Below are 12,235 nucleotides of genomic sequence, written 5' to 3'. Positions count from 1 at the left end.
AATTAGAAAATGCTTTTAAAAAAAGTCTGGTCTAGAGGTACTTACTTTGCAAAGTTGGCCAGATTCTGGATAACTTTTGCAATAAGAGTCAGCGTTCTGGAGGTGCGGTCATCGGGGTATTCCTGCATGAGGCCAAAGAGACTCGGAGACATGATTGAAGGACACAAGAATCGGAGGAAGAGGGAGGCACTGATCAGTCTCTCGCTGATATCCTGCTTCCCCCGGTTAATACACTGCTGTTTCCAAGATGCAAACACCTCCTTCAGCTCCCGGGGAAAAACACTAGTGAGACACAAGAAGAAGAACATTAACACATTCTATTGCATTACGGATAAAAATGGAAAGCGCAGCTAAACCCAGACTTGAACAAGACAAACTATTCCCAAACAAGATAATACAGGAATACAAATGGCGTTGGGAAGCAAAGTTCTGGATGGAACATTTTTGCAAATTTGCATCCAAAACACATATGGGCAGTAAAACCGGATGCAGAGAGCTCTGGAAACAGGGCCCAAACTTCTCACCTTCACCTGAATCTAACCAGTATTAATATAAAACACAGGTTCACAAAAGCCAATATCACGCTAAAAATTCCTTGCTTTGAACTATAAAATGACGGCTGCACTAAATACTATAATTCACTCCATCCTGACTCACTGTACGGAATGCATTACATTTAACAGCTTTTATGGCTTTGTAGATGGCACCATTATAGTTTATACTGTCTGAATAATGGCAGCAAAACATGACTTCTCCCTCTTAATCATAAAAGAAAATATTTGAAGACTTCGGCTTACATAGTCTGAGATCTTTTTTTATTTTTTAAATCACACTATTTATCAAAAGAAGAATATATGCTGGAATGCCCTATGTGGCAACCACTGTAACCCATTGAAAGTAAACACTGGGTACAAGTAGCTCTGTCTGCTGAAAACAGATCAGGTCATTGTGCGATAAAAACAAAGGCCACATTCAGCCCAACATAAAAAACATTGACACCATCATAATATGGGACTAGGACAATGTGACTTGGCCTGGCAAACTGTCAAACCAACATTTTTTTCACTAGCTCATTATGTTTCTCACATCCTCTACTGAGCCAATGCCTAGATGCCTGGAAGAACGACTTCCTAGAGCCTGACAAGCCAAAGTACAACTTTAAAGTGAACTATGAAGGTTATTTGTAACTGTGCTCAGGGACACAGAGACTTCTGGGGGCTGGAAGAAGCCCCAGGTAAGTAAAGCTGCAATACTTTATTACACCGCATGTATCCTTTAAAGAGGAGCTGTCAGCCATACTCAGGAAAAAACAACAACAAATATATAAGTAGATAAATACTTGCTCTTCTTACATAACAGATGTACTGCACTGTCCATGTTATGATTCCTGTGAATTTTATAAAGGAAAAGTAGAAAATCCTATTCTAGACAGATTCCATATTTACTGTGGCTATTTTGAAGCCAGTCCCGATGTAATATCCGCCCTTAGTCTCCTCTGCCTGATTTGCCCGCCCTTCACTATAGAAAGTGCATTGTTTCAGCATGAGAAATTTTGGCCAATCAGAGAGGAACAGAGGTGTGGGAGGGGAAAACAGGAGGGAAAGAGGCTTCAGCCAATCAGGCTGCATTAGTTAAGTCTGAGGGGAAGTAAAGCAAAAAAAGACAACCCAGCATGCCCTGCAACTTCCTTTTTGTGTACCAAATTTTCTGTGTATCAAATAAGAGTCATGTAAACTGGGGAATGATAATCTATCAACAAGAAAAGTAATAGTGATTTTAACTTTTGAATTGCCTGATTACCATCCTTATTACTGGTTTACCAGATAAAAATAAAGAATTGATTTTTTATTTTATGCCCGACAGTTACTCTTTAATGCCGTATTTTCCTGACCTGTTTTTTTCTGAACGTTTCTTAGTGAATTGAAGATGTTTGTTATTGTGGCATTCGTAGACATATGGGTGGACTGAAGCAGAGACTTGTGTATTTACCAATAGGAATTGATGATCTTGCAGAAAGCCAGCTCACAGCACATCTTCAGGTTACTCTGATGCTCAGCCAGCTCACTAGAAGAGCATTTGCTGGGATCCACCTCGCAGTTTTCATCTGACTCATACAAGGCCTTGATAAACTCCCCTAGGGAAAACACAAAGAGCACCGCAATGATCATACTGTGATTTATACAGGAGATTTCCCATCCTCCCCAGGGTGGTGTTCCAAGAAGGGTTTGAATGATAAAAATTTTAAATGAATGAAATGGTGGATTATAGGGATGATTAATGAGATGCAAATATTTCCAAGTTCATGCAGCGTTATGTAAATCTTTATGTAAATATATGCAGCTTAAAAATGGACCAATCAATTTAAACCTGGGTGGGAACTTGATTGATCTATTTCTAAGCTGCATATATTTGCATAAAAAAAAATTACATAATCCTGCATGAACACAGAAATATTTACATCCCATTGATCCTCCCTAGTGGATGATAGAAGAAGCCTTTCTGCTGTTAATAGTATGGAGCAGTGATGGCTAACCGTGGCACTCCAGCTGTGACAAAACTACAAATCCCATCATGCCTCTGCCTCCCCGAGTTATGCTTAGAGCTGTCAGAGTATTGCAATGCCTCATGGGACTTGTAGTTCCACCACAGCTGGAGTGCCAAGGTTAGCCATCACTGGTATAGAGTGTTCTCAGTTTAGGTTATAGTTGTGCCATACAGCATAGTTACATAGTTTTCCAACATGGGTTGCAAAAAAAGGCAATCTTACCAGGCTCAACCTGAGAATACGGTACAATACGAGCGTGCACCCTCACATATATAAGTTGATCCAGAGGAAGGCTAAAAACCCTTAAAAGGCTTAGACCAATTAGCCCCATGGCAATCAGATAAAATCCCTGGATCATTACTGCTGGGAATGATCTAGTAATTATGGCCATAGATGCCCTTCAATTTAAGGAATGCATCTAAGCCATGTGTGTAATTCAAATTACATATAATTTAAGCAATGGATTCCCATTGGTATTAATGAATACTACTACAATTGTGATTCACTTGCATCATTTGAATCCCAGTTATGTGGATCAGCCTAAATCACACCTGAACTGAGAGGGATACCGACGCTGCCATATTTATTTCCTTTTAAACAATACCAATTGCCTAACATTCTGGTGATCTCTTTGGCTGCAGTAGTGTCTGTATCACACACCTGAAACAAGCATGCAGCTAATTCAGTCAGACCCGAGTCAAAGCACCTAATCCACATGCTTGTTCAAGGTCTACGGCAAAAAGTATCCTAGGATCAGAAACCAGGCAACTATTGTTGTGTAAAAGGAATTAAATATGGCAGCCTACATATCCTTCTCACTTCAGGAGTACTTTAAGAAGAATCTCCGTTAAACATGACAGAATGTCCACTAAGGGTAAAGCTGTAGCCTGTCAAGTATTGCCACCATTTCTACAGTGCTTCTTTTGAAAATAAACTATGCAGATGTAGTTTGTATTTCCTGGTAGAAGGGCTACAACCACATTTGTGACTGTAACCACACCTACCGGACTATACATCAGTCTCTGCAAGGAAGCAGAGTTTGGAGGGCACAAGTGGCCATACCCACAAAAGGACACCCTTGTTTGTTGTTACGTTAAAGTGTCTGACCAGGATGTAGCCACTCACCTGACTCTAAATTAGTTTATATACGATCAGGTGGACAGGCAGGGGTGTGGCTATGGTTACTTCCTGTATTACTGTATTGCAAAAAGGCTGAAGAAACAAAATGTGACAGTTTCAATTGGTGTGGCTTCCAAAATAGACTGCACAGACCTAAACCTAGAGTACACAGTAAGCACATTTTCCTTTCTCCAGCACCATCAGTATACTTCTGGTGCCTGTATGATTTGAAATAACTTGTGTAAATCAAACAAAATGTCTGGCCTGCCATGCTTTTCTATTCATGGACAATAAGAACCTCTTGCAAAAACCTATTTCAGGATTCATTTATTTACCCAGAGCATCATGCAGGTATTTCTGCCCAACCAGCTTCAGATATTCTTCAATGGCTTTGGTGGCCAGTGTATTTTCCCTGAAGATGAGCACGTCGTGGTCACCGCATCGGTCCACCTCTGACATCACCAGATCGGTCAGGAAGTCCTGCGGAGGCAGAAGCATAAAGGTGGTGGTTAGAGAAGACATCAATAATAGCGAATGTTACAATCTGTGCAATATGCAAATGAAAAGGAGGTGTGAAAACCTGATGAAAAATGCTGCAAAACCCTAAACGGGGCAGAATCCATTCCAAAAGTGGCCTTCAGGCCTCACTAATGCATGTTTTGTATATCTCCCACAGAAGAGAGCAGAGAAGTCCAGACTCATTTCACAGAGATTAACCCGCCTGTGCTCCGGACAGTAAATCCGCAAAACACACTCTGCCAGACAACGGTTGTGAGAAGCTCAGAGATACAAAGTCTTAAAGGCATCCTGTTCCACCTGACATCCCCGTCTGATGAACAATTTCAAAACTAGTGCTTGAATGAAAGCTCAAAATGAAAATATATTGAATTGGGAATTTAACAGGAAAGAGATTTGTCATTTACACTTATTTAAAATGTAGCTTCCTCTACGACTGATCACCTGTGGTACTTCTAAACACTATCTAATATGCTGGCCAGCTAACCAATTTGAATGGTGTTAGCTTATGAAGGAACGGTAATGAAAATAAAGTAATGGATAAAGTTCATTTATAAATTATTTAGCCAGTGTTTGTCCATTGTAAAATCGTTCCTTACCCTGATTTATCGCATTCATTATTAACGCAGGTGGCGACATCTTTAGTTCTGTCAGGCGCATCGCTATGGAACATTTGTTTACTGAGCGTTCTGAAGCCAGTAGAAAATATACCTGGTCTCCCAGAATGCTCTGGGAGAAGAATTCCACATGGCTAAGCAGCCTAGGATAAATATCACTGAGAAGGCGGGGCTACAGACCAATATACAGCAATATATAGATATTGGAAGTGTTTCTGATGCTGAAACCAGGAGAAATAGCATAAAAGTGGGTACCCTGAATAATTTAATGCATTCTACTATATGTCACTTCAGTGTGAAAAGTCCATTTTCAGCAATCTTTCAAGCAAGACTATAAGCAAGAGAGAAACAGAACTGAAATATTTGTATGTCTATAACTGATATAACTGTGGGATACGCAACACACCCCTAACTCTCTTCAATGTTTTAATCTCCCTGGAGTGTCTGAAGGTCAAACATCATTAAAAGGTGACTCTGTAGTGGGTGACTGAATTCCTATACACCAAGTGCTTGCTGCTGTCACCAAAAAGGGAGGGAACACCGAGAGCCCAATATAGTGTAGTATGTACCGGCAAATGAGGTATATTCCAACAGTACAAAAGAGGATACTCACAAAACAGGGTTACCTCATAGGAAACCACTGTAACAGCAGGTAAGGAGATTAGACCTGTCCCCACTCAGGATTAAGAAGTCGCTTTCTGTAGATAGGAAGAAAGGGGGTACATCACCCCTCCACTTGGGGTGGACGCAAATATTTCTATGTGGTAAACAGAGGCGCCAAAAGAGTAAAATGAACTTAAAATTGTTAAAAATTACTTTGAAGGTGGTGGTGGACATACCTCCTTAAAGCAGACACACAAACTATCAATTTCAAAATGACAGATTTATTACATACTCCACAAAGTGTCGCAACGCATTTCACAGGTATAATCCTGCTTCTTCAGGCAATAAAAAGGGGGAGTATAAACAGTGACCAGTTAAAGATGCACCAGGTGCCTCTGTCAGAAATATTTGCTACTGTCAAAAACTGGGCTCTGCTGAGCTGCAGCAAGTCTCCAACAATCGACTGATCTATCAACTTCATCCATAGCGGCCATTTGTCTAGCCTCCATACTGATGCAGAGGCTAGATAATATCACTGTGGGGTGGGCTGTGAGAGTGTGGCCAGCTTGGGAGCTGCATGACTGAGTTCGGCAGAAGTATAGCAGCGATAGAAGAAGGGAGCATGTCTGGGCTTCTGAACCAGGAAGTCCAGCCACACACAAGAACTCTACTAATCAATTTTATGCACAAGCCGTGTCATTAATTGCTTGGGACTTATTACTCACTCAAATGTGGAGATGAGGCCAACCTGAACTGTGAACATATACTAAACTGAAAAGAAGATTGGTTACACAGCCTCATAAAGTATACCAAGTCACGTTTATTGTATCAAATGTTAAAAGACACCGATCCTCAGACAATTTGCCATAGGTCAGTTATTCCCCAGATAGTCCCCATAAAAACAGTTACTGCGGATAACATATATGACGCTGACTGCGTTCCAGATAGCAACAATTCAATGTGTTAAGCATATAAACAAAACTGTGTCTGGCCAGAAACATCAATTTTGCTGCACTTATCCTTGCATCCGCGCATTCATTCACCACATATACATGTGCCCAGATATTGGATATGGGGGGCCCCCTTTATATTAACTTGGATTCCTCCAAATGGTTCAGTTCATCATGGTATTATCAGAACTTGAATTAGCAGCCACTTGAATAAACGTGACTTGGTATACTTTATGAGGCTGTGTAACCAATCTTCTTTTCAGTTTAGTATATATACACACAAGAACTCCTCAGGGCCCATCAGAGCCTAGTTAGTGGCAATTGCATTTCCTGTCTGCTAAACCCCAAGTGTGTGACCCAGGCAGGCTTGGTAAATTAAGCAGCCCTTAAATGCCAAAATATCCCTTTTGTGAAATGAAACCAAGGCACATCATAGCAAAGTGACTCCTTTCCCCAGCAGAGATCCATTTCTGCCATCTCACAGTGGTCTTCCTCTCATTCACTAACATGATGTGTGTGCATCCTAATCACAGTGAAAGACAGGACTACATGGGGCAATCTTGAGGATTTAGTAGGGCTTTAAAGGACAACTGAAGTGAGAGGCATATGGAGGCTGCCATATTTATGTCATTTTAAGCAATACCAGTTGCCTGACATTATGTTGATCTGTTTGGCTGCAGTAGTGTCTGAATCACACACCAGAAACAAGCATGCAGCTAATCGGACTTGGGTCAGAAAATCTGATCTGCATGCTTATCCAGGGTCTGTGGCTAAAAGTATCAGAGACAGTGATGGACATGTCTAGGAGAACTCATGGGGAAGCATGTGATCAGTCTGGTCAGGTGATAGATATGTGAGCATCTGACTTACAAGTCATGATCATGTGCTAAAGCAGGATAAAATCAGAGAAAATCAGAGCTTTGCAAACATATCAGGTGATCCAACAAATCACATGTTTCTCCACGAGTTCTCCTAGACATGACCACCACTAGAGACAGAGGATCAGCAGGAAGGCCAGGCAATGTGCAATGAATATATACTGGCATATAATTCATATTTGCAATCAGCGATGTATTAAAAATGTTTTCTGTTGAAAATAAACTGTAACTCTAAAAAGGAACTGTAACCAAGGATTGAATTTAATTCCAATCGGTAGCCGATTCCGCCTTTCACACAAGAAAGCTTAACTTTCCTCAAATAGATCATCAGGGGGCTCTGTATGGCTGATTTGGTGGTGAAGCCCCTCCCACAGTGTGATGTCCTGACCTTGATTCTGACCGTTTCCTGTCTGTGAACCTCGTTGCATTGTGGGAAATAACAGATTTTTTTCTAAATGCCAAGCAAGCAATATCTCCCTCTGTGCATAGAACTTGCAGTAACGAACATTCCGTACAGATCACCTGGCAGAACTAAAGACGTCACCACCAGTGATACATTTCAGAATGTAAATTAGGTAGAGGAAAGATCTTACATTGGGCAAACACTGACTGTATAATCTATAAGTGAATGTTGTAAAAAAAAGAAGCACTTTTATTCATTACTAGTAGACCTAAGCGGGCTCTAGGTCCGTTTCTCAACGCTGCATGTCAGTGTGCATGCGCGCGTCCCCGCCTGACGTCGTGTGCGCCCCCCGTCCGCCTGTGCACACACCCGCCCGGCTAACTGGCCCCACCCTCTTCTCCCAACGGCTGTCCGTGCTGTGCACATGCGCAGTAGCAAAAAGCACGGACCCAAGGACAGGAGTACGCAAGGACAGTTAAGTTTTATTAGGTAGGACGTTTTTTTCACCACAGTTCCTCTTTAAGGGTTCACATCTTTCCCACGACAGAGCTCGTCAAAAACTAGATTGTCTGCATGGTTTAGCAGTCAGGTATATGATTACCGTGAGACAGAATCAAAAGAAAATAGTTCTTCAAACAAGTCTTTTTACTTAAATGTAAAGCACTAGAAGGTCGGTGAGGGATTTGTGGGGAATCTGGCTCTGCACAGCACTACAGCCTGAAGAACTTCAATTACACCCTTGTTAATGAAACACCTTATAGAGCTCTGAAATTACAGTATACTCCAGCCATTCTTTATTGTATGGTCTGTTGCGTTCAATTAACAATGCCCTCTACTTGTGTCATGCTGCTTTCAACAACTTTCCTCTCAAGATTGGAGGCTGGCGAAATGGGAAATACAGCAAAGATTATAGCCCGGAAACCAGAAAGATATTAGTAACAGAAATATATGTTAAAGAAGAGGCTTGGTTGCTATTTTCTCCGTTACGTTCAGATCTAATGCTGGGTACACACGGTAAGATTTTCCGTGCGATTTTGCGACCCGATCGTTTCTTCCACACGAATCTGCACTCGATTCCACGCTTGATTCTCTTATCTTCATTCGTTTTTCGTATCTTTTTCCATTCACCGCTATGAGAAATCGAGCGCCAGATACGATCGGGAGCAATATCGGACATGGCGGATTTTATCAATCGGATCCATCTATCGCATGGAAAATCATACCGTGTGTATTAGGCATTAAGAGGATCATGTGCCCACCCATCTGCATTGGTGCAAAGGGTGTGGTGTGTATTCCCAACAGACTGTCAGTCCCAGGCTGTTCCCTAATATACAATCATCATGGGCACAGGGGATACACTGAGACACTGAGCTGCCCACAGAGGTGACTGGAGATGGAGGGGAGCGATGGGTAGCAGCGCAAGGCACATAAAGTTTCTCCAGTGTAGCCACACTTTGTAGCATGTGTAGGTTCAAGCTCACTTTACCACTTAGGCTTAGTACACATGATGGCTGACAGCAGTGTCCTATGTGTGCAGGTGAACAGGTGTTACGCATGGCAGGGTTACAGCACTAGTTATCTCCAACAAGTAGGGTGGCAAACACCAGATATGACAGGAGACTGTCGATCACCACCCAGAAACCAGGTGCATGGCCCCATTCGGTTGCATATGTAGCAACTGAGTGACTAAGTCCTCCGACAAGGGGATAGATTAATAATAGGTCAATAGTTCATATATTTTAGCTTTTGGGACACTGAAAGACTGTATCAGTCACATGAGGCAATACAACATTAAACATACTTTTTATTTTAAGCTGATACACAGAAAATTAAATTTTCCATACAATTTTAGCAGTAATCTGAAATAATACTAAATGTACCACTGCACCTGCTGCAGCTACACCAATCGCACTCACATTCAGCTCCTGGCTGTGGCACCTACTACGATCCCACTGGTGTATACAGTACATGTAATTAAGGCGCTGGGACATTTGGGCGCAGGGTAAAGCCGAAAAATGGCTCACCCTGCCCTTGCAAAAGTCCCAGGGTCATTAATTACTATCCCCCTACCAGGCACCATTGAGTCTGGGGTAAGACGCATATTCGGCATCAATCTATTGCTGGCAGCCAAATTACGTTATTTGTATTGTAATTTGGGCTCAGCCTTTTGATGGCGCCCAAATTACTGACAGAGTTGCTATAGACGCAAGTTACTCTATGGCCTATGTCAACTGAGCCCAAATCTCGGTCACCCTTTTTACCCGACTCGCCCCCTGGCATCGATCAGGAAGACAAATAACAGGTCTGGTCAATCCGGATGATAAATGCCATACTTTTAATAGATTTTGGTTAGATTCAAGGTTTATGTCGAATCTAACGTCTTGCCTATGAAAAATATGTATGTTTATGCCTGCTCTATACTCAGCTAGCTCCAAGCACAATGACCAGCTTTGGAAAGGTTTATACAACAGCTGATGTCTAAACAGACCTGAAGATCCGGGAGTTCAGATTACACAGAGCAGACGTAGCCTTGGGCTGTGTGGCTGGTATTTAAGCTCAGAAAGCTGAAATATCTTCTAAAGTCAAAACTGCTACTTATTGCTATTGTAGGGAATTTCTAAATAAAGCAGGCCTTACACACATGGGAAGCTATTGCACAACATGTCACATTGATCATAATACCGATAATTTTTTTTACGATCTGATTGGACTAAAAATCTTGATCAGTTGGGGGGGTGAAAAGGCAGCAGCCGTAGATGGACGGCCCATATGACTGCACTGCACTGCATCGAGTAGTGAAACGCAGTGGTTTGATCAATTTTCAATACTTTCATAATGAGATTTACTGAGAGTTGATGTGCTGTGTGTGGTAGGAAATGACCCGTCTGTCAAGATTCAGAATAGAGAGGGATCGATCGTTTTGCCATGCTGGGTGCCAATCTGTATGTGTCTGGCCACCCTAACTCCTAAACTAGGAGTATCAGGCGATCACCCATCCAAGGGAAAACTCTCAAAATGTGCATTTAGAGACAGACAGAATGATACTCTGTTACCCTTTTGTCTGTTTTTCTAAAATAATTTATGCTTTCAAATTTGTGATGGGAAAAGGAAATCTGTCTCCTGGATTTGCCTTATGCATTTTACGTGAGAGTGACTGTTGGTTCCCCTAATGTTTTTGTCCTGTTACCAACTGTAATTTTACAGGACTGATCAAACAAGAAATGTGGTGGGAATGTCCGGTAGAAGGCAACCGCAGTAACTAGCAGGTGGAGAATTCAGTCACCTTGTGGGTCTGTCAAAGAAAATGTTGTTGGCCGCTTTCCAGTAAAAAACATGGGCCACTAGGACTAATGTTAGGATGGTGAACCCCAGTCCAGGGAAAACCACTATGATAAGAAGGCGCCACCAAAAATTATATGTAAGATTATAATAATCAATCTTACCTCGAGTGTGGAGTAGGGTATCAAAAACTATTTTAATGGACACTTTAAAGGGAAAGCACGTTCCACGGGTCTTGCATGCTTTTTTGGGTCAAGATCACTGTGTTTTTACATAGACAACCAGGGACTGGGCACTCCAAGTCCCTGGTTGTCTACGTAAAGTCAACAAAGAAGCGGGTAAGACCAGTGAAACGTGTTGTCTTTTCAAAGCGTCTAATAAAATTGTTTTTGATACCCTACTCCTCACTCGAGAGAAGATCAGTATAACAATCTTTTTCTAATCTAACAATTTGTTTTCCTCTTCCCACACATCCTAAACATGAAATTGACTGGCAGCAACAAACAGAAATACTTCCTAAACAGGATGGCGCAGAGTGCAGGGGGTGGCAAGTGGCAACATTGCTGACACCCTCCATTCCCTCTACAAGGGGCACTTACTGGAGCTTAGCAGCAAAGTGCAGTTTGTTAAAGTGGTCTTTTGAGGATTAACTAAGTCGGGCCTTACTTTTGTATGCAGAGATCAGGTCTGCTTTTCATCAAATTATAAGAAAAATACATGCAACACATTTTCACGTGGTTAAGACAAATATGTTCAAGTCACGTGAGCAGCCTTCACTAAAACAAGTACGTCCCTAAACATCCCCAAACTTGTGCAGTGTGGGACATTTCCCTGACAAACGCCAGTAATGGAAGCCATGTGCACAGACCGCTCACAGTGCACTTCTTGATAGAGGAGGCTCTGCCCAAAATTGCTGAAAATTGATGGTGAAATGAAATCTTTGGAAACTGTGGGACAATCGGGCTTTTATGTGTTGTTTCTATGAGCAATTATGTCTATTCATCAGGGCTGCTGCAGCAGAAGTTATTTATGTAAGTTACTGGTGGGAAACATTCTCAATTAACTCCGTCAGTCTTAAATTCAAACCCAACAAACACAGTTAAGGACTTGCTCAGCATGTCAAGCTGAAGATGTCAATGCAGCTAAAATGTGCCATAGAGATCACAACGGAACTAATCAGAGTAACTTCAAAAGCAGTTTAAAGGACCACTATTGCTAAAAAGTGTAAATTTTAAAATACATGTAAACTCATACAAATAGGAAGTATGTTTCTTCCAGAATAAAATGAGCTATAAATTGCCTTTCTCCTATGTTCCTGTCACTTA

General features: G+C 41.7%; 1 protein-coding gene across 11 annotated transcripts in view; it reads right to left on the bottom strand.

Moving 5' to 3' along the window:
* Positions 1-12,235, bottom strand: part of RASAL2 (RAS protein activator like 2) — a 476,310-nt gene that overhangs the window by 35,030 nt on the left and 429,045 nt on the right. For all 11 annotated transcript variants that reach the window (XM_068239650.1, XM_068239651.1, XM_068239656.1 and 8 more), the window contains 3 exons: positions 4,000-4,144; positions 1,990-2,134; positions 46-282 (listed from right to left, as the gene is read on the bottom strand). In XM_068239650.1, the coding sequence (XP_068095751.1) occupies positions 46-282; positions 1,990-2,134; positions 4,000-4,144 (527 nt within the window). The remainder of the gene's footprint in view (positions 1-45; positions 283-1,989; positions 2,135-3,999; positions 4,145-12,235) is intronic.

This window comes from Hyperolius riggenbachi, chromosome 6, assembly GCF_040937935.1.
Source record: "Hyperolius riggenbachi isolate aHypRig1 chromosome 6, aHypRig1.pri, whole genome shotgun sequence".
In the NCBI taxonomy this organism is placed as follows: Eukaryota; Metazoa; Chordata; class Amphibia; order Anura; family Hyperoliidae; genus Hyperolius; species Hyperolius riggenbachi.
This window is presented reverse-complemented; position numbering and strand designations above follow the sequence as displayed.